The sequence below is a fragment of the Drosophila willistoni genome (genome assembly GCF_018902025.1).
Source record: "Drosophila willistoni isolate 14030-0811.24 chromosome 2R unlocalized genomic scaffold, UCI_dwil_1.1 Seg167, whole genome shotgun sequence".
Taxonomy (NCBI): domain Eukaryota; kingdom Metazoa; phylum Arthropoda; class Insecta; order Diptera; family Drosophilidae; genus Drosophila; species Drosophila willistoni.
This window is the reverse complement of record NW_025814050.1, coordinates 7,974,843-7,997,829: the sequence shown is the minus strand read 5'-3', so window position 1 is coordinate 7,997,829 and position 22,987 is coordinate 7,974,843. Positions and strand designations below refer to the sequence as shown.

Sequence of the window (22,987 nt, the reverse complement as noted above, 5' to 3'; positions counted from 1 at the left end):
CTGGGGCAGACGTGGACATGCTGAGATGTTAGAATGTTAACTAGTTCGATGATGTGTTTGAGGATGAGTCAGTTCGTGATCCTGTTTTTTTTTTAATATTTATATTGAGCCGTTGGTCCTGATACCGAAACATAATTGCCCACTGCCAAATCCTGTTTTAGTATGGCCTTGGGAGCCGAGGCATAGTGAACCAATGGAGCCACCGGTAGAACAGGAGTTAAGATCTTGGCAGCCAAAAGCTTCTTGGGTGCCTCTGGTAATGGAATCTTAATATCGGTCGGCTCACGCTGAACAATGGCCTCAAAGCCACTGTGATCGTCGGCTCTATATTGAACGATTCGCCTGTAACCATCGGAATCAATTAGCTCATATTGTCCCTCAACTTTGTCATCCTTGCGTGTCTCCTTTTGGCTCTTAATGTCCCCGGTGTGAGGATCATTGACAGACCAATGGAACTCATAGGCAACTGGTCCATTCTCTGGCTCGGCCAAAAGTTCAATGGCATTAATACTGCTGACCAGAGCAAGGCCCAGACAGAAAATGTAGCTAAACTGAAGAGGACAATAATAATTTTCGATTCACTAGATATATGTACACATATATCCTTGTAACTTACACTTCCCATTTTACTAAGATCCTTTTTGTGGTTTTTAGTTTGGTTTAAGCAAAGAGTCTAATGCACTCGCCGAATATCGAAATCGTTGTAATTAATCTGCATATAGTCCTCATCGTTTTTATACTCCACTCCAATTTCCATGTCTCAATCTTGTGGATGTGGCAATTCTAGCCAAATGGCATTTGGCACGCGTCTCCGAAACAAGATCTATTCAAAATGCATTTAAGTAGAGCGCACTCATTAAGTGAGCCACCAAAAAAAATTGATAATTAAACACGAAATTTGGTATATGTGGGCATGTATAGAGAATTAGTTAATACCCTGTATAAATATATTCTAAAACGGTCTCTGATATATAGATTAGGTTTACTAAACTCTGATATAAGTCTAATATAAGTATCTAAAAAATAATATTTAAATTAAATTTGTTTTGATGTCATATTCCTAATATATCGGTTGATTAATTGATTGAGCCCAAATTAAAATTAACTTAAGGTCGTTGCTTTCTGGTTTCTTTAACTCTATACTCTATTAATAGGGGTAAATTAATTTTATTAAAAACTAAGAGTAAAACGAGCTTAAAAACCTGGCTCTATGGTTTTTTGAAAACTCAATTTAATTTGCAAGGGTATTCAAATTATGACACGACCAAATTTAACTCAATTTTCTATTGGATAAATTGTGCCAAGTGTTTTAGTCATAACTTGTTTTTGCTGATTTTTGCTAGCCATTAACAAATTTGTTTAATTAATTACCATTAGACTAGTTTGTCTTTCAAGTACATTCCTTGATAATAAAACATGTTTCAAAAAACAAAATCCTTGGAGTCCTATTGTCCTACAACTATTGTATTAAATAAATAAATACTTTCAATAAATGTTGTTAACTTTATTATCTGGTATATTTATGTGTTAATGTACACGAACCAAACAAGTTTCTTGCTTCTTTCTTTTTCAGTTTATTGAATGATGAAATCTTAACTTTGCATTGAATATTCTTTGTGAAATCTGTAAATTATGATCAGTGGCATAACATTTAATAAGGTTTATCGGAAATATAACATAATTCGAGGATCTTATATCCTGTACAAGTACAATATTTTTGGGTAGAAACTTAATTTGAGAACATAAGGCAATCTTTTTTTTAATTGTTGTTAGTTGTGGTTTTCTTCAGCAATAAGTTCTGGGCTGGTCCTGAACATAACTAAAAATCAGTCTCAGGATTTTAAAATTCCTTTAGCTCTCATAACAAAAATATGATTGAGGCACTTTAAAAATATTTCTATAACGGCTTATTGTCAGTTTAGTCAGAATTATTCTATAAAAGTTTCAAGTGAATATTTTCGGAATTTGATGCATTTATTAAAAATGTATAATTTGCAAAACAAAAATTTGTCATAGATCGTAAGAAACGTACGAACTTTATTTGGCAATTTTAAAGCAGTTCGTTTATTTTATTTTTATTTTTATTGCTTGCTTTTTAAAATTTCGTACTAAATCGAATATTTATATAACGTTTTAAAATCAGTAATTTTAAGACCAATCGGGAAGACAAAGTTCCCAATTTACAACCAAATTGTTATCGTTTATGGTGGGTATTTACTTATCAAAATATTTTATGTCTAAAAAGCCAAGTTTATTGCCTTATTTTTTTCGGGTTGAGCGAAACGGGTACAGGTAACGGGTAACCATACCCACGGGTACCCGACAAAAACCCAGCCCATAACCACCTCTAGTTTGGACAGCCCTCAAACTTTGGTTTCTCAAATGATTTTTGATGTATTGATTAATTTTTTGATCGAACACCCCCAAAAAAATTTTCTAGAAGTCGTAACAAAATTGAAATTTGGAAAAATATAGAATCCTCTTTATTGTACTTTTATTTTGATTAAAGCCCTGATCTTGTACTGTCATTTCTTAAAAGATATTATCGCATTGTCAATCTTGGGCTTCATCTTCGCTTAGTTTGTCCAATTTGGCTCGTATTGCCCGTTGATATCTTGATCTAAGCAACTCTCGTCGGAGTGTATTACTTTCCGCCTCAACGGTTTCAATGAGCTGCGAAATTACAAAATTAATTTGAAATGAAAGCTGTAAAAAAATTGTTACTTACGCTATTTGTTAAAGCAGCTCTTTCAATGGTTTCTGGATCAGCATCATCGTCCTTTAAGCAACACTCACAAGTGGATGAGGCCACATGTTGGCGATATCGTCGATGAGCATTGGCATCCTCCTCTTCGTATTTGGGTGGAGGATCGTCATCTTCCTCATGGGCAATAGGCGCAGTAGGTTGCTGCTGCTGCTCCTGCTGATGTTGGGCTTTTTCTAATTTGATTTTAAGTGCTGAAATCTCATCACGTAAGCTTTGATTTTGCATTTCTAGTAAGTCGACCTGCAAAATAAAGTACTTAAAGGCAATTTCTTGCGGATTATCAGTTGATAAGCAAAACCTACGCTTTCTAGTTCAAAATCCATTTCGTCAATAATATCGTATGATTCATCGAGGGCTTTTTGAACTTTATTCAATTTTGCTTGTAATTCCTCCACTTCACTGCGTTCACTTTGAGCTGATTTACGCTTTTCAAGCATAATTTTTTGTTCTAAAAACACATAAGTAAATCAAAATGCTGGCTTCAGTTTTGCTGTGCATTTTCTTTTGTGGAAATTACCTGCATTACGTTGATCCACTGCCGATTTCATAACCAATCCAGTTAGTGTCTTCTGCCTTTTAAACATTTCCTCCAGGGCCTTGCAACGCGTAACCTTTTCCAAATAGGCATTGTGCAAAGTGTTGTACTTTTTCTTATGTATTTGCAGGGTATCTAATATGCGATCACGTTCTTCCTCCAATTGAAAAGCCTTAATTTTGGCCTCTACATGGACGGAGGCATTTGAATGATGATCGGTGGAGGCTCTATTAATGCGATGTCGCAGTAAAATATTTTCCTCTTCCAGTCGTACAATTTGCGCTTTGGCTGCAAAAAAAATTCTGTAATTATGAAAAGGAATATCAAAATATATCAAGTATACGCACCGGCTGCCAATTCCGCATAGATTATTTGCATGGCAGATGAAGATGGACGCTCCATTTGTTTATTTATTTTTTCTTACAGTTTTCTTTTGTTTAATAAAAATTCGTCAGCTAATACTGCTTTAAAAAAAGTATAATAATAAAGATAAGTTATCAATGTTTGTGGTATCTGAATGTTGCCATATCACTCCATGTGGAAGTTTATTCGCTATGGAATTGTAATGGAAAAGTGTGGCAGCTCTAAAATATATATATATATATATATTCATTATTTTAGCAATAGAAATTGTTAATTTTAATTCATTGCTGTTTTTCTTCAAGTTTAATTTCGTTTAAATTAATGTGCAATATTTTGAACGGTTTTCCATCCCTGGCAATGGAAACGTACAAAGAAAAGCTTCTTAAGCTTTTGGTTCTAACATCGACTAACTAAACAGTTTTGTGTTATTTTGAGTAATAATTAATTAAATAAAATTGTTTATATTACTTTTGAATGGTACTGATCTGCTTTTGAAGACTTTTATGAAAGATTTCCTTGAAATTGACGAATATTTTTACGCGTCGATACTACAAGTTCTATTACGAAGTTGACATAAAGTGTCTCTCATATTCTACTCATTTAAAGTTTATTAAATAATAGTACTACTTTTAAAACGTAGAAATTTTTAGTTTGTGCCTTATTAGTGATACCTTTGGGATATATCAAGAAGTTCGTATTTTTTATATTATTTATGTCATAACATTTTAATAAAACTTTCTTGAAGATCTGCTAAGTAAAATCTTTATATTAAGTGCAATTTGTCCTAATTGGACAATGAGGAAATGTTATGGGAAGTGTAGGTACATGACATGAAAGTGCATTTCCTGCAGCTTTCTCGTGTCTTCGGTGAAGAATCACCAATCCGTCTCTGGTCTAAAGCGCAGGGGACATCATTTCAGACGCCTAATATAATTCATGTTTGTGGTCAAAATGAATTTAATTGATTTGCTTTTTTTTTTTAAATTAATATTGAAATCCAAAATCACTATTTTATGTATCTTCAATTTATCGTTGAAATGACTAGAGTATTACCAACCAGTTGAAAATTATAGATTTGGCAGTAAAAAAACTAAATTAAAAATAAACTTAAGCCTTTTTTCTTAAACTTACTTAATATTTACGTATTAATATGTATGAATATTTGTTAACGATCTAATTGAGCGAGCTGCATAAATTGCTTACACTCTGACCAAAGATATAATTTTAAACGCGGTTTATAAGGATATTACAGAAAAGTACGTCAAAATATTTCACACGGCCTCCAATTTACTTATTTAACTTATCTGAATTTTATTAAAATCGTCTTGTTATCCATCTTGTTAGTGTATGGTTTACATTCTAGTTTACAAAACATAAAATTTTAAAGTTTAGTTCAATAAGTTTCAAATTCAAATATATGAAGTACCTAAATGTAGTGTTTGCATCAGGGACCGTAACTGTTATAAGATAAATCTAAAAAAATCAATAATAATAATAATTTTGAGACTTTTTCCATTTAACTCAAAAATAACTCTTATTTTTGATTTTTGAAATAAAACTCGAAAATAACTTCTATTTTTGATTTTTATTTTTTCCCTCAACCCATAACTGTTATTTTTGAAAAAAGAAAAATAAAAATCATTTGTAATTTATATATAAAAAAAAAAAAATTATAAAAATCATTTAATGATTTTTATTTTTGAAAAAAAAAAATAAAAATCATTGCTGACTCAATTTGAATTATTAATAATTTTTTTTTGCAAAAATACACATCCACTCTGAAAAAAATTTTTAAATTTCCAATTCCAACATCAATCGTTTGATAATAATCCCATTATTTTTAAGAATGATTTTTATTTTTGAGAAAAAAAAAAAATAAAATTCATTAAATGATTTTTATAATTTTTTTTTTTTTATATAAATCACAAATGATTTTTATTTTTCTTTTTTCAAAAATAACAGTTATGGGTTGAGGGAAAAAATAAAAATCAAAAATAAAAGTTATTCTTGAGTTTTATTTTAAAAATCAAAAATAAGAATTAAGATTGAGGGTTTTTATAACAATTATTACATAGATGATTTTTTGGAAAATTTTTTCGGAAATAATAATTATTTTCGGTCCCTGGTTTGCATATTTAAAATCAAAGCAACTTTCAGTCTACAGGCCTTCATAATTAACTCAACTCATTCAAATTAGTTTCTTGGCCACAAAATATAAATGCTGAATTGGTTATAATTATTGAAATTTTAACGTTATCTAAACGCATTTTCGGGCGTTGTTTGACTTTTTTAACAGAATATTTATACATCCATCGATAATATTATATTCGAATATTCTATTTCCATTTATTTATATCAAACTTTGCGTTTAAGCCGGATCGAGGTCTATCTTGAAAAAGAAGATTGACAAAAAGACAATTGTTTGTTAAATAAATAAATAATACACTAAAAAACAACAATTCTAATTCTTGTAGGCACAAGTCCCACATTAATATAAGTATAAGTATTATTAATGTAAGTATTATTTGGGAATTGTTTTTATATGAAGCCAAAAAGATTAGTAAAGCTTACAATACCTGTATTTGGTGAATTTTACTAAGGATGGCCAGGTCAACATATGATGATCAGAGAATCTTAAATTTCTCAAAAATGTTTGGTAAAGTACTGAATGTTATCAGACTCAAAAGATTAAAATATATGTGTAAGGTATGTACACGGTGATTACTTTCAAGTAAATTCTTAAATAAATTCACTTATTAAACAAAAAAAAATAGTATAAAAACTATTTTTCTCCCTTTTGCAGACCGAATAGATTAAAACTATGTCTCGTATTTTGTAACTAAACTAATTACTATTTGTATTACATTTTACAGTTAAAGTAATTGAGCAAATGCTTGATAAGATATCAACTATAATTACTTACCGAGTTATGCATATTCCAAAAAATTATTTTCAATTTATATTTGTCTAGTACTGTATTTTATTTAAATTTATTTCATTATTTTTCTCAGGAGTCTCATGTTTTCATTTTCATACATTTTATTCATCTTTATTGGGTTTTTAATATTTTGTATTAGTTCTTAGTTTTCTTTTTTTTTGTTTAATTTAATATTTTCTCTAAATAAAAATATTTCATATTTCTTAAGCATAATTTCTTATTCGATGTAATTTGCTTGCGCAGCCAAGAAAATTACACACTCTAAATCTGTGTATTAAAATCGCCTTTTTTTTGTTTTTTGTTTTTCATCGTATAAGTAACATTCAATACATATGGTTGGTTGTACATGGTTGTAGGTACAATATCCATTGTATAATTGTATATAACTAATTCTATGTATATATATATATATATATATATATATATTGTACACATAAGTCTATGTATAACATAATTGTGTGGCTGGTTTATTGGTTGGTGCCAGACTTAGTTGTAGTTTTCTTTTCATTTTCTTAAAAACTAAATACAATTCTAGATTTTTTTCTTAGTTGCCAAAATATTTATTAATTTTTATTCAATACGGAAAGTGCTCTACACCAATCAATAGTGAACGAATTGAATTTGCTGCTATATTTTGTTTTTTATACGTATTTGTCTGTATATTTAATTTTAGAGCTGTGTATATATTTAATTGATATTTTTTAAGGCATTATCGCATTGTAAAGTATGGAGAATTAAGGAATTGTTTGGTTTTTTCTTCTTATTATGTGTGTTTTCTTGACTGTCTGTCTGCCATTATACCCCTAATGGTATTTTCATTCACTGTCACATTTTTTGCACTGATATGGGGAGGGGTCTATACTTTTGTATATATATATATGTACATATAACTCTTTTATATATATATATATTGTATTTTGCATAAGAATTACATATTCAGCATTTTTCTAAACATTCACTTTAGTTCCATCTTTTTTTTTTAATTTGTTATTACTCACACATTGTTTCACAGCACAATTTCCATTGACAATTGTATTATAGCGACTTATATATTTTGTTTTATATAGTTTTCAAATTTTTCTTTTCATTTTCCCCATTTAAATAAGTCGCGCGGTTGAAAAGTTTTTTCTCAATATAATTACAAAATATTTCATTTTAGAAACCGAGAGAGATTGCACAATTTAACAATGAAAAGCGCTTAATTAATTGAGATATAAATTTGACTTAGATAAGAAGGGAGAATCAAAAATAATCAAAAGCTAAACGAAACGATTAAAATTTGATTTAAAATGAATGAAATCGATGTGTTTTGCTATAACTAGAAACTTGTAAGTTATTCTCTATATAGAAAGAGTACTAAATAATTGTTCAAAACGAAATTTTAACATAGCCTTTTGTTTGTATTCCACAGTTTAGTTCGTTTCAATCGTTTTTTTTTGTTAAAAATATCTACATTTACGATATTAAAATATTCTTATCACAACGATCTACATCTACACAATATGCCGCTAGATTTAGTTTCATAAATTATGATTTCTATATCAGTATATGTATTTGTACACACACACACAAACTCATCTGTAGAAGATTTTCCAATGGATTATTTAAATTTTGCTTTCAAATTGAGGATTTAGGTAGAGTAAAATTTGAACACTGTTTATAGTAAGTACTTTTCTAACTGGGGAAGGGTGGGTGATAGGAAATCGTAGTCAGAAATAAGGGACTTATGGATGTATGTATGTACACAATTAATTTGTTTAATTGAAAAAGAGACAAATAACACACTAGCCTGGAATGTTGGGGGCTTATGCAGTTGCTTAAAGATATCTAAAGATGAAAATGCAATAAGCACATTAGGAACATGTGGCAACTACAAACGCTCCTCTTCATCATCATTGTCCGGGATGAGTTCGTTTCGATCATCATCATCGATTTGAATTTTTTGATGTGAAGTATTTCGTGTATGACGGCCACTTGGGCCAGACATCGAAGAGGAGGAAGTGGTAGGAGCGACTGGAACAGCAGGAACTGCAGGAACCACTGCAGATGATGCATCCGTTCCGCCACTTGGCAGCATTGTGTAGTTTAGATCCTTTGAATTGGTGCGTCGATGTCTTAAGACACTTATATCCCCCGTAGCAGCAATAGCATTAGTTCCTCCGGCTGCAATTTTGACATTCAAATCTTTGGAATTATTACGCGAATGGCAACGTGAGCCAGAGCCACCGCCGCTGCCCTCTACTTCATTAGAATTCTTGGCCACCACATTTTTCAGAACATTCACATTCTTTTTGGGATTATGATGCGAATGGGAATGCGGATGCCTGAGAAAGTCCGCATCGAAGCGTATATTGTTGGGCATGTAGATTTGATCATAACTATGATTACGAGAATGCTTCTTCACAAAATGGCCACAGCCAGTGGTCAACTCATCGTCATCATCCTCTTCCGTACAATCGTATGGCCTTAATTGATTCTGTATATACCGAATTGGCTGCTGCACGGGATTGAGATCCGTTGAGTGATTTCTTGTATGAGATTGGAACTTTTTGAGATTCTTGTATTTGCTTGAATTGACTGGATTATCACCAGCGGCTGCATCAGCAGCTGCTGTCGAATTGTTACTTGAATTGTGATCCTTGGCAAAACTTTTGATCATCTTCACATCACATGAAGCACTGCGGAAATGTTTTTTCGATTTCGTTTGCGGTTGTAGGCAAGTATTGCTCGGAGTTACCATCTGACCACATTTATCATACCTAATTGTTAAACAGAGAACTAATTAGTTTTAATGCGAATTTTTAAATCAAATTTAACTTACCAGTAATCCATTTGCATGGTTCGAGAATCGTTACGTGAATGTCGCAGAATATCTGTGGGTATGATAAGTTCTCCACCACCGCCAAAATTATTTGGCGCATCACCACCAGAAAGTTTCTCTTCAAATACTGGAAAAGAAAAGACAAAGTATTATATCCACAAATCTGGTTTATATATCATTAACTGCTTACATTTATCCAGACTTATGATAGATCCTATTATGGGATCACTGGCATTCAAAGGCTTCATCTTCTCCAATTGTTTGCGTCTGCGTACTAGCCACCAATCCACCATAAAGATGAAGAGGGCAATCAATTTTACTGAAGCACAAAGACCCACATATCTAAATCGGGGGAAGAAAAATATATTAAAAATATAATAATCTTCTTAATAGATATTCTTACTTGTAGCGGAATTTCTCAATGTCATAGATTAGACAACGACCACCTTTTTCACCGCATGATGATTTCCACAGCAAGCAAGTAGAATCAATGAGATTACCAAAGAGTATGGGTGCTGGTATATAGCCAAATAGACGGAAAATTACGAATTGCATGCCCAAAGCAAATGAGCGTTCCTCTTCGGATACCGAGCGTAAGACAATCATAAGCAGAGGCATTTGTGTGGAGGCCACCACAAAGGTCATAAAGAAAAGCAATATGAGGAAGGGATAAATGGTGCGACATGGTGTGGCACATGGCCCAGCCGTGGCCACTGGTACCACAGTGACTTCAGCAAAATCTTCATTGGCGCTTAAAGCTTGAGCCTGGCTACCGCCGGCTCCGCGATAAATATTACTCGAAATATTTGCCTGAACACCTGCAACATACAAAAAGAGGGATTAGCTTGAGTAATTGAATCTTCCAATGATTACTCACATGCACAGTTGGTGTAATTGGAACTCGATGAGAAGGCCGTACAGCCGGCATGGCATGGACTGAAGTAGGTGAGGCCATTGTTACCACAAACTGGCTCCACTTCGCTGGTAAGGCACTCGCAACCAAAATTACAAGCAGCCGTAAGATTCACCTGGAATGGCTGCTCCAATGATGAGCTTTGCTTGTTATAATAGGGTATCGTTGTGCCGGCCATTTTGAGATTATCACAACCCAGGAAGAATAACATTGAATAGCAGGCCAGACAGATGACATTTGTGATCAATACAAATTGGACGGCTCCCTTGGGCTTCAATTGGAATCGTTTGAGGATGCAACCACCAATGAAAATCCCAATACAAGCACCGGGCACAGCAATCGAACCGGTGAAAATGTTCGCTTGACTCTTGCCAAGACTGAATTGCGTTTCCAGATACTTGGGCAGGAAGACAACAAAGCCCGAGACAATCATTAGCTCCATGCAGGCGCCTAGACATGTGACAATGTACACCGGATTCTTGACCAAACGCAGCATTGATTGTGGTATATCTTTAATATCCTTGCCATAGCCAGTATCGACTTTGGGTGCCGATTGGGAATCTTCCTCCTTGGTAGTCACTGAGACGATTTCCACCTTCTTCACCTTGCCCAATTCATCTGTGGCACTGGAATTATTGGCCAAAGCTGGTTGCACCACACTGCTCTTCCGAATTTTCTTCTTCTCGCGTGCCAGAATCTTGGGAAAGGAAAAGAATGGCACAGCCACTATAAGAAGCACTATGCCGCATAGAAGGAAGCCGCCCCACCACATGCCCACCCAGCGACGATCTCCAGGTGCTGCAAAACAAATTAATTATTAGCCATTGGAGATTACCTTTAAATTGATTGTGTAAACTTACTGATGGATATAACGGTGGACGATAGCGAATCCATGTGAAAGGAAAGTAAATAGGCACCAAGAAGAAAGCCCACAACAGGTCCAAAGGCAGCCATGCTGTACATGCAACCAATATACATGGATGAGCTCTCGGTGCGGACATGATCATCCACATAGGTGGTGCCCAGGGTAAAGAGAGGACTGCCACCACAGCCGAGCAGAAGTTGGGCCAACACAAACAGCAACACTGGTCCCGTTGTCGAGGCTTTGCCCTCGAGGCAATTATCTTCTCGCAGGGTATGCGGAGCCAAAGGTTGATTGGACAGGCCACTGGATAGACGTCCAAAATCCATATCCTGCCCCCTGACCAATGCATTGCGACAGATATTATCGCTGGTCTTGTTCATGATCGCTATGCCCGGATTGGGTTCACCCGTAAAATGCGGCACCATAAACACCAGCGAACCAATGCCCATGATCACTGCCCCAATGCCAATCCATACTGGTATGTGACGCCTGCTTCCCAAATAGCTGACAAAGATCACTGTTATGACATTGCCAATCTCATAGCTGGAGGCTATCAGACCCGAATAGCTCGAGGGTATCTCAAAACGTTTCTCTATCGTTGTAATCACCGAATTGATATAACCCGAACTCAATGCCTGTTGCATCATGACCAGCAGGGAGAGCAGGAGCACAAATATTTTAATTCTAGCGAATCTTTGGATACCATACGGCCGACAATTGAGGATGCCACAATCGCCACCCATTCTATACTGCTCCTCATCGTAATCATAGTCATCTTCTTCATCCAGATTGGCCTTACCACCGCCAGCTGATGGCTGTCGACTGTGGCATTTTGGCAGATCAGTGGACATGCCGCCTGTTCCTGTGGCCGCATTGTGGCATTGTGACTGTGGCTGGGGCTGCTGCTGGCTCTGCTCTTGATCCAGAGCGGCATCGATGCTGCTATCGTCACCGCTGTTCGTTTCCGAGTAGAGACCAGTCATCTGGTACATCGATTCCTGTCGCCTGCAATTTCGAATGAATTTGGATTAACACTCAAGTAAACGATTTTGGACAAGACAATCATTCATGACATTCGTTGTCAGCAAAATAAATTTAGATTCATTATTTGAAATTTTTATTTGTTTTTTTAATATGTATGGTAAGTAAGCAGCCTTAAACAAATCTAATCTACATAAGTACAAATCTATGTGTAATGTGAACAACAACAAAACATTCTAATTTATTAATTTTGACATAACTGAAGGCAACTGAAGCACTACGAAACACATTGATCAAGGGTCAAATGGATTTCACACATGGAAGGACCTGTTTAGTCTCGAAGGGCCATCGAAATTTTGGTATTTTGTGGCCACCATAGTCCGCCCTTTCAACAAGAAGAACTGCCTCGGCTCGACGTTTATTCGCTGTTTTGTTCTTAAAATTTTTTTTTTTTTAAATCAAATTTTCTATTTAAGTTGTATGTATGTACATACCCCCACTTTATCTGGGGTATCTCTGTAGAGAGAGAATTTGAATACGTAAAACATGAGATATTGTGTAAACTAAATCAAGCTGAATAGCCGCTCGTTCATCAATGAATAATAACAAACTAAATCCCTAGGCTTTGCCATTGCCATTCATCTTCCTTTCCTTCGTTGGCCTAGAACTTGTCGATGGCCACAGTCAAGGACTTTTGAGGACGAGGACACACTCACACACACACAAAGAGATAGAAATAAAGTGGGCAAGTGAGCCTATTTCTTAGCTTCTTTCTTTTTATTGGCAACTGTAACCAAAATACACACAATCTTCGCAATCTTCCACACACACTCCAACTCTTACTCTCACTCTCAGTCTTGGGCTCAATCTGATGGTGGTCTCACTCTGCGGAGTTCCTTCGTCTGACAGTTCCCGCTGATGACTGCGGCATAAAATGAGGCTCACGTGCGATGTGCCACTGGGGGCCGCCATATGCCCCTGGACTTGCTTGTCACGATTTCCTTGCCAAAGCCAAAGCCAAAGGAGGCCGGAGAAGGCCTTTGAATATTTGAAATTTGACCGACTCATCGTAATCGACGGTTATCGATTCGATTCGACTCGAAGGCGGTGCAGGCTTATGAATTATTAAAGCGGCACGAGTTTGCCTCCAAAAGCTAATTATTGATATGAAGTATCGACAACTAATGGGTGGGCTGATGGGTGCTCTTTTGTTTAGTCCTGGGGCTAAGCTAGGCTAGGCTTGGAGGCCCAAGACAAAATGAGGCACGGCAAGTAAGGCCAAAAGTGTCAAATTTATGTAAATAGTTTTCCTTCCCTCTCTCCCCGATTACGATTTTCCCCCGCCCTCCCCCACCAACATTTCTGACTAATGTCACAACAATTGCGATGGCAATTGCACATTTCCTCACCTGTGACCTTTGCGATGTGTCGTGCCAGTTGTTCCAGCAATTGATTGAGCTCCTCCATTTCCAGCTGGTGCTGCAGCTGCTTCTCCACCCTCACCACCACCACCACCACCAGCTCCCCCGCCCGCATCGTCAGCTATTATTGTGGTCGCAATTGCTGATGAAGGCGCCGCTGTTGGCTCCACCAAATCGTATTCCTGTTCGAAGGATGGATTTGTATATTGTTCTATGTGGGTATGCTGAGAACCGGTTCCGGATCTTTTGGCTGACATAATTGGGCATTTATATAATTATATATATAAACTATAGCAGTTTTGCTAGCATTCAAATCAGTTCTTCTTCCTTTTTGAATTTTGGCAATTTGCAGTTTAAGTTTTGTGGCATTTCCTGTAACAAAGAAAAAAAATCCAAATTATTATATAATATTATCACTGTCTTATGAAATGGCATTCAGAGCAAGTCATAAGCCGACACTTAATGCTAGACATTATCTTTAATTCACCCAAAAAAAAAACAAAATAAGTCAACATAATTTTGAAGAGTTGATTTTCCTGCTATTATTCAACTTTCACCTGAACAATTTAGGGCGGTAGGTCGCAGTTGCTCCTTCTTTTTTTTTTGTCTGTCCCTATGTCCCATTGGTAAATTCCCAAAAGAGATTTCATAAATGATGTCAATTTCGGCAAAGTTAATTTATCATGTTTGTGGTTGTTTTTCCTCTCATTATCCCAATGGGTAAAGTCACATATATATTTACTATATGTTTAACCATTTGTTGTTATAATTAATTGTTATTGTATAACACCTACAAGAAGTAAGTACATATACACATAAGAGGTACACCTACTATTGAAATGAATTTCGAAATGTTGTTACTCTTTTTTTTTATCTCTTTAATTGGAAAATTTTTGCAACAAGGCCAATAACTATCTAACATGTGGAGAGATGTGAGAAAGAACGGTTAGAGGGGCGGGAAGTGCATTTACACGACTGAAAATAATAGTTCAAATGAAATGTGCAATAAATTGCTGTGGAACTTTTGACAGATACAACCAACGATAAGCCACGTTATTCAATTGTTTCCGCAGGCGATTTGTTTGATAGAAACTTCAACTGCAAAATGTAACAGAACATAAAGACTTAAATTTTGCTTTTCAAATAATACCAGAACTAAATTGTGCTGATCAATTTGTGATACAGTCAAAAAATAAAATAAAATATAAAACGTATGTCGAATTTTGTACACTCTGCGCAACAAATTTCTAAGACTTTTAGCTCTTATAGTTACCAAGTTTAATTTCATAAACTAAAGAGTTTACAAGATATTGAGCTTCAAAATGTATTTGTGTTTTCTACAATTAGGTTTCATTTGAAGAACTTTTCCTTAATCGTAATTTAATCGTAATTTAATCTTAATTTAATAAGTGCCTTAAATGCTTTGAAAATCAATTTAAACATCCAAAAAGATTCGAAATTATACACAGAAGAGTACGATTGGATACATGATTGTCAAATTTAACTTCAAATGTAAGTATAAAGAACAACGAAACGATTTCAAGAACGATTGACGAGAATTTTCGTCATGTTTTGGTGGAAATTTATAGATTTAGATAATTGTGCAAATACCTAGTAGAAACTTAAATCTCAATCGGTGGTGAGTCCCAAAAAAATTACGACTATTAATTAAAATTGGATGAAAAAAGTATTACTGAACGCTCCCAAACAATTAATGTGTTTTGTTAGGGAAAATGATATGAACTTTTTAGTATAAATCTATTTATCTTAGTTTGATTTCCTAAATTAATTTCGTCATACAATATACCATTCAGATTTTGATCGTTTTGTTGGAGGCAATTACAAAACGTCTAAGTTTGGCTTTTTTCATAAAGCCCCCAATGGCTTATGTTCAATACTTGTTTGATTTTTTGCAGTTTGATGAAATCTTAATCACATAATTTAGGTTCGATTTTGGTTTGCCTTCAGACCTATTTTCATTGTTAGTGTAATGTCTGTAGACCTAATTTTACAGATTGGGTTTTTGGTTCTTAATCAAAAGTGGTTTTTCTGGTTTTTTTGGTGTAAGTTTCAAAGTTCTTAGCTAGAGATAGAATAGAAATCTATCATAGTTGAATAAGGAACAAAAATCCAATGTTGGAAAGAAAGATATTTGAATTTTCATCCAAGGTTGTAACCTAATGTTTAAGAACTACAATTAAAACCTTTTTAAAAGAAATAAATACAGGGATATGTTAATATATTTTCATGAATAAAACAGTAACAAATTACTTAAATGTAGAAAATCAATAAAACTAAAAGAAAGAGTATTCCATTTTACACCTTGGTTGTAATCAAGTTTCAATGTAAATATTATCTGCTGTAAATTTAAAAAAGTAGAACTCTTGATACATTGATGCATTTTTCCCTTCATTGATATTCATTTACTGCAGAATTGAAAATAATTTTCCATTTTGACATTTGGGAGACGACTGTCCCAACTGGCAGAGTCTGGGCTAACAAAGCGAAATTGTATTGGCCAGTTGCCAAAATGGAAACAAGCAGTAAACTCATTTCATCATCATGTTCTCCATCGACAGAAGCAGCTGCTACTGCTGCTGCTGCTGGAATTTTGTGACACCAAAAATAATAATAAAATTTTTTAAACAAAAAACGAAAATGTGGAGCATAAAAAGCAATAAGCTAATCCAGCTAACACATTTTTTTTGGGTCAACAGAGAACGACAAGAGAATGAAAGCCCTAGAATAGCTGTCGTCGTCGTTAGAGTGTAACTAACTAGGTAGTTAGGCAGGCAGAGAATACTAATCGCTATGTCAGATAGCCTAACCATGTAAATCCACAATTAGTTTAGTAGCCATTTGCATGGAAAATTTCCATCGTAGTTTTCCTTGATTTTCCATATTTTGTTTTCTGTTTTTCCTAGTTGTTGTTGTTGTCTTGTGTTCTATTCTTTTCTATTCTATTGGGGCAATCGATAAATGACCCAAGTCTGCTCATGTGTGTGGGCGGGCGTGTTCAAGTGTCGTTGCTCATATTAATGAAAGGGAAATCGCCTGGTTATCTGTGAGCAACTGATGGCCCGCTGTGTATAATGATTACCATGATGATGGTGGCAATGATGATGAAGCCTCGCTTTGCATCTTTTAATAGAAAACGGCGTCATTCTCATTGCCCTGCGATACCAAACCAAAACCATCCACCCTCATCCCATCCCCTCCCCTTGCATCCTATCGTATTTTAGTCCTTCTCTATTCTTTCTCATTGTCAGCGGAAGTCTGAGGGGTTGGCAGCTGTCTTGACGCCTTCCGTAATTATCCTTTTTCCTTGGTTGTTGCTGTTGATGATGCTGCAGCATTTGCTGGTCTTATTACTGCATGTGCAAGTTGGTGGTCCTTCTCGCAAAGATTTAAGAGGCACAATTAGTCCTTGCAATAGGTCCCCTACATTTCAGGAAGCAAATATGTACAATGTACTGTCTCGTTGCCTGTCTCATGAATTACGGCGACAGTCGACAACTTTTTGAATGAGAAAAAACCCTTGCAAAGTTGTTGAAGCAGAAAATATTACATGAATTCTCTTCAGTGTACAAGGGTTAATGGCACAGGTGTAATCAGACCATGGAAATAAAGAGATTTATCCATGAAGTTTCAAATTATATACTTTCACCTCGAATTTAGCTTATTCGAGTTAAAATCTTATAAAATATATACTTGAAGAAATCTTGATGATTGAGAGCACTTCAATTGCTGATCAAAGATTGCAGATGGCCTTAAATTTCTTGAAATAAGTAATCTATAAGAATTAATAAAAAGTATTACTGTACAGTCAGATGTAAGAATATAGAAGTTTCTATCAATGCAATTTTAATTTAATTTTTTTTTAGAATTTCTAAGAAGTTTTAGTCTATGATTGGCAAAGATTTTAATTCTAAACCGTCAAAAATACATAGATGCTTCTTAAAAGAAAATTATATTTCAGTGAACTTTTAGCTTTAATCTTAATTATTTCATGACCCACATTAAGCAATTTAAAATTAGCGACAATTATGACAGAGATTAGTTGACCCAATTTGTTTCTCAAAGAAATATTGAATAACTGCTTCAATTTTTGTCCATGTATTGTATATTTATTTATATATTTGTTAGATCTCTTTTATGAAAACTATTTAAGTAATTTATTTCCAAATCAAGTCATGTCTCGTCATGAAAGAGAACTATTAAACCTATTAACTGAGTAAGAGCAAAATATAGAAAAATTCTTTAAATATTGCAGCAATTTTTAATGCTTTCTAACGAAAAGATAATAATTTTTTCGGCTAAAAGTCACTGCGACTTAAAGTTCTTAACAATTCTATAACAAACAAACATGTTCAAGAAATACAAAATTAAATATTTTTTTTATTTATCCATTGCTTACATAATCTGTTTTGATTTAATTGCATTAATTATGTGGAGCATTGCCTCCAATTTTGTTTTTATGATTTATTTGTGTCACTTTTTGTGTCGTTATTTGAGTTTCTTGTTTTGTTATTGTTTTTTGTTTTACCTCATGGCCTTCACAGCTGGTCAAACAAGTACCAGAAACACAGCAAAAGCAAAGACATGAGATGGTGTATGGAATATACCGGTTTGCAGCAAACACTCCCACATGGACGACAATGCCGATCAGTTGATCTGATGGAGTGAAGTAGAGTGGCCAGCAAATTGAACGATTGAACGATTCATTGTCCGGAATCAGTGAGGGGGAATTGAGTCTTGACTTGCCTTGTCTCTTGTCGCTTGATTCGTGTGACTCAATCGGAAGATGATTGAAAGAACGCACAACTGTACTTTATCTTTTGTGTGGGGTTTTTTGTCATCATCTTTTTAATTTTACAATTTACAAATTGCTAATTTAATCGAGGTTGAAGAACAAAGAAATTAGCAAAAGATCTTTTGTCTCTTTGGGTGGGATGTGTCGTTGATTCAGGGGCCACCTTCTGTCTGGCCCTTGGCTTTTGGGGGGCAATTGAAATGAGTTTGAGAGATGTAACGACTGTGAGATCTTGGGCAATGAACGATCTCTTGCCACACACTCACAAACACAACAAAAGTGACATGTGACTTTTTCAACAACAATCGCAAAATGTGTCGCATTCGTAATTTGCACTCGAAATGTCGCCACAAAAAGTTTTGTGAACTGAGAGAGCTAAGAGGATTATTGCCCCACTCTCTGAATGAATCTGCTACACTTTGTCTGTAATCCGATCCACTCCATCTAACTCACACACACAGCGCAAATTTAGTTACTCCGGGTTGTTGATATTGTTTTGCTTGAAGAGACATTTGGGTGGGCGGAGGAAGCCCCTTTTCCACTCACAACCCAAATGTAATTTAAAACAAAAAGCTTAACAAAAAAAAAAGTATACAAGTTTCGAGTTTTGTTGAATTCCAAAAGCTAAATAATTGCACGAACGCATTTTCTGTTGGACTGCAATCGGTTGGGATTGGGGTCTCCTCGGTAGACGGGTATGGAGTACGGAGATATCTGTGCATGTGGCATGGAAGGCGGCTTACGGCATTAGGAAACATGAGAGTGTGCAGTTGTCTTTTTTTCCCGACAGATACCATTCAATCTACTAAAATGGCGAGAGTAACTAAATTTGTACAGCCAAAGAATAATAAATTAACTACAAAACTGATGAGAGGTAAGTAATTTAAAATGAAATATGCAAATCCAACTGGTAATGATGTTTCCATTTCTTTATCCACAAAGTTCTTTTCCCGGAATCCGTCAAAGGTAGCTTAAAATGTAACGAATTGGCAGTTTCATACTGGAAAAGTTAGTAGAAAAGTGAAAAATTTTACAGAGATATGCACAATATGACACCATAATTAGTAATTATATATAGAATTTATTTGTGAAAAAAAAATAGAATAAACTTGAGTCATACTAATTAATTTTCTAATAGTTTAATTCTCTTAAGCCAAGTGTAAAATTTTCAACTATTTTTCCAGAAATTTGTTCAAAAGCAAATTAAATACATCATATAAAATAATTGTCTTTCCTAGAAAAAATTATATACATATTTTTTTGGAAATAACCCATAAATTCATTATTCTTTTATTTTAATTCCAGAAAGATTACACATAATACTCATGAAATTTCCCATCAAGTTAGTATATGCAAAAATTTTAAGATGCGTCAATTTATATGTATCAAAGAAAAAATAACAATAAAATATATATTTAATTCATACTAAGTACTGATTATCTCTGAGCCCACATATAAAGATTTGGGTCATAAAGTCACAATAACTTTATAATCTGAGCCGTTATGCATTATATTTGATGCAAATAAAAAAATATATATATTTCTTATCAGTTCTTATCAATAAAGTGTGAGAGATGCCTGTATTATGTCTCAATGCTTTAGCATTGGGAAAAGTTTGTATAATAAAATAAAGTAATACATTTTTTTTGGAAAAAAAACCTCAACGGATATTAAGACATTTAAGCTTAATTGGTTTAGGCCAAATACACTTTTTGTTTTTATAGATTTTTCTGGCTAATTGTAAATAACATATAAGTATGTACATATGTATATATACAGACTTTCCGGTTGTCGGCAGTTTACTTTATATGACTTTATAAGAAAAGAAAAAAAACGTGCATGCCCTTCCTCTAAAAAAGATTATCAAGCAACAGTTCAGTCATTTGTAAACACAAAAATTTAGTAGTAAAGGCCATTTAAAAGCACTACACTTACTCTAATTGAGTGTAGCAGAGTGTGTGTGTGTGTGTGTGTGTGTCTGTCTGTGCGTGTGTAAATATCCGCAGTCTTATCAGTTTGTTTATAGAACAATTTTTCGTAATTACTTTGACTATCTCTGTAGTAAGTTTTGAAAGAAACTGTTTTTCTATTTATAAGGCCACAAAGAAATTTTCCCGATCAGCTGACTGCCATTTATTGAAGAGCCATTGCACTCAGCTGCTCTTTCTTATCTATTTAGTAAATTAAACTTTCAATTTGAACAATCAACATTAAACATTATTCAAGCATTGTCCCATTATCAGTGAGTATATGAAACCAACTTGTTCTGGGAACTCCATTAAGTGTGTGTGTGTGTGTGTAGATGGTGAAAACACAGTTGAAACTGATAAAAAGATGTTCTAACAAAGATTGTCTGCAGCAACTACGCAAGGGAAAAGGCAAATAAACTAAAAAATTATTTCTTTGCAATAATGTTTATACTCAAGCAGAAAATAGTGTTTTCTAGTTTATAGTTTAACAATTAAAATTTTGACTTTAGTTTTTAACCCTTTTATGTAATAAAAGTCGTAGCTAACAATTTGAATGGTGAGACTTATTAGCACATATGTATGTAAGTCTACAAATGAGAAATACATATGTTCATTTTGGTTTTTCTGTTTAACAGCTTTATTTAGTTTTTTTTAAATTTATTTTATCTATGTGTGTTAATCTTTTTTTAACAACATCATCAGATGAACATACAAATATAAAAATCAGATACAACTTAAAAATCAGAATCTTATGCAATTACATTTAAAGTAAATTAGTGAAAAATTACTCAAACATCTCCTTGTTGTAGTTTATATAGAAACGAATTCTTTTAAAAAGACAAATTGTTTAATCTTTTTAGCATTAAGTCTTTAAAATGTGGAACTTTTTCTGAACTTTTAAATAAACTAGACAACTTTCTTTCGACTGCAAATGATTGAAAAACAATTTCAAAAGATAATTTTTCTTTAACAAACCTTTTTCTAGTTTATCTAATGCCAAAATCTACAAATAGAATTTCTTATGGAGATTAAGAAAATGTTATTATAAAGAATTATCAATTAAAAATTAAAATGGCTTAAATCAAGCTCTCTGGATACTGTGAAATAGTTGCGAATGTTTTATTTCTGGTCTACAATTAGCTGAAGATATCTAATACATAATTATTGCCAACTTTACTACTTTGAATGTTATTCTTTATTAACCAGCAATATAGCCTCTAACAAAACAGAAAAAGGTGATGCCAACACTCCCCATTATCATAATGATGATGACGACTATTTTAACATGTTGTGAAAGTATCTTTTCGAATGCTTCCACTACTAACACACAAATACAAAGATACACAGACTGAAAAAGACAAAATGAGTATCTGCAGAAAAAACAAGCGAGCTTTAAACAAGTTTTTTGTATTTTTTCTTTCTTTTTTGTGTGTGTAAAATAACTTCCTGTATGTGCAAAGAGGCAGATCGCAAAATGTATCTGTACGATTTGAATAATATCCAGATACATATGCATATAAATGCATTTCAAGTATCCAAAATGGCCGTGCAATTGTATTCATTTTCCGTATGAACACTTCAGTTCATTTTGGATTTATTTCCATCCATTAAAATTCTAAAAATGATCACAGAACCAAATGAAATGTATGAATGAGCAATTAAAAAGTGAATTACAGAGTCAAAGAAAGAAAAAAAAAATACAATGAAACTGAAAACACAAACAACAAGCATGACACATACGATACAAAAAGTTGAACCTGCTACTTCTGGACACATACACACACTCACACGCACACACTTTTCTTGGCGACTCAAACAAGTTTCTATATTTGGCTCTTTTGAAATTTGGCTTTGAGAAGCTGGCAAAAACAGAAAAAAAAAATCATGACCTTTACCATTTTAGCCAAGGAATTAAATGAGTTTTGCCTTAAAATGTTGTGTACTTAGCTTTTTCAGATTCTAGGAAACGTTTAATTTTACTCCACTTTAGAATTATTTTTATTATTATTTATTTTTTCCCACCTCAAAGTCGAGGGGAGAAGGGCATAAAAAGCATCAAAGTAATTATAATAAAAAACAGACTAAGGTTGGTCTATTAAGAAATATTCCATTTATTTATTTCTTGAATAATCTCTTTCGAATTCAAAAGCATCTGTTTAAGATAAAGGTTTATACTGTGGACTTTTTTTAAAGTAAGCTTCAGAAAGTGTGAATTAATAATTATCTTATCAAGAAGCTTTCAGAAAAAACATAAACCTACAAGAAAAAAACCATAATTACTTTGAAAAAACTTAATTAGTTCTTGGTAAGATAAATCTTTCATTATTCATAGAATTATAGATATAATTTATGCAAAATCTATCTATAATCTATTTATCTATCATCGATTGATGCATTTTTTGAGCGACTTGCCATTGAATTAACCAAATTTTAGTAGTACTCGACTACTTTCAAGAATTATTTGCAGCTTTTCATTACTTTGAAGTGACGAGCAGGTACTTAATGTAGTAGAAATATTAGTTGGCACAAATGAAGCAAAGCTTTAATAGGTCATCGCAACGGTATGTACTAAGGGTAACCCCCAGATAGTAAAATAGGCA

At 33.8% G+C, this 22,987-nt stretch overlaps 3 protein-coding genes across 4 annotated transcripts in view; all 3 read right to left on the bottom strand.

The window, feature by feature from the left end:
• Positions 1-92: 92 nt before the first annotated feature.
• On the bottom strand, positions 93-625 carry LOC6644439 (cuticle protein 7). Its single transcript, XM_002066966.1, has 2 exons — positions 617-625; positions 93-551 (listed from the first exon to the last, which is right to left on the bottom strand). The coding sequence occupies exons 1-2, from the start codon at positions 623-625 to the stop codon at positions 93-95; spliced, it is 468 nt and encodes a 155-aa protein (XP_002067002.1).
• Positions 626-2,460: 1,835 nt separating this feature from the next.
• On the bottom strand, positions 2,461-3,766 carry LOC6644438. The gene is made up of 5 exons (XM_002066965.4): positions 3,650-3,766; positions 3,285-3,590; positions 3,070-3,215; positions 2,729-3,007; positions 2,461-2,673 (listed from the first exon to the last, which is right to left on the bottom strand). The coding sequence occupies exons 1-5, from the start codon at positions 3,702-3,704 to the stop codon at positions 2,554-2,556; spliced, it is 906 nt and encodes a 301-aa protein (XP_002067001.1). The 5' UTR covers positions 3,705-3,766; the 3' UTR covers positions 2,461-2,553.
• Positions 3,767-8,336: 4,570 nt separating this feature from the next.
• The window catches only part of LOC6644437 (solute carrier organic anion transporter family member 5A1), a 31,610-nt gene continuing 16,959 nt past the window's right edge, over positions 8,337-22,987 (bottom strand). The window contains exons 2-8 of one of the 2 annotated variants that reach the window (XM_002066964.4): positions 13,593-13,976; positions 11,198-12,207; positions 10,302-11,135; positions 9,828-10,242; positions 9,615-9,766; positions 9,425-9,551; positions 8,337-9,362 (exon numbers count right to left, since the gene is read on the bottom strand). In XM_002066964.4, the coding sequence (XP_002067000.3) occupies positions 8,474-9,362; positions 9,425-9,551; positions 9,615-9,766; positions 9,828-10,242; positions 10,302-11,135; positions 11,198-12,207; positions 13,593-13,861 (3,696 nt within the window). In that variant the 5' untranslated portion in view covers positions 13,862-13,976 and the 3' untranslated portion in view covers positions 8,337-8,473. Of the gene's footprint in view, positions 9,363-9,424; positions 9,552-9,614; positions 9,767-9,827; positions 10,243-10,301; positions 11,136-11,197; positions 12,208-12,510; positions 12,604-13,592; positions 13,977-22,987 lie in introns of those variants that run through there. The other variant, XM_023176562.2, reaches the window with a different exon arrangement.

Excerpts from the sequence above, each read along its gene's own strand:
- LOC6644438 (XM_002066965.4), bottom strand. The coding sequence starts at position 3,704 with ATGGAGCGTCCATCTTCATCTGCCATGCAAATAATCTATGCGGAATTG. Across the intron at positions 3,216-3,284 it reads AGTGGATCAACGTAATGCAG|AACAAAAAATTATGCTTGAA; the intron begins GTAATTTCCACA and ends ATGTGTTTTTAG. Across the intron at positions 3,008-3,069 it reads TGGATTTTGAACTAGAAAGC|GTCGACTTACTAGAAATGCA; the intron begins GTAGGTTTTGCT and ends TTTATTTTGCAG.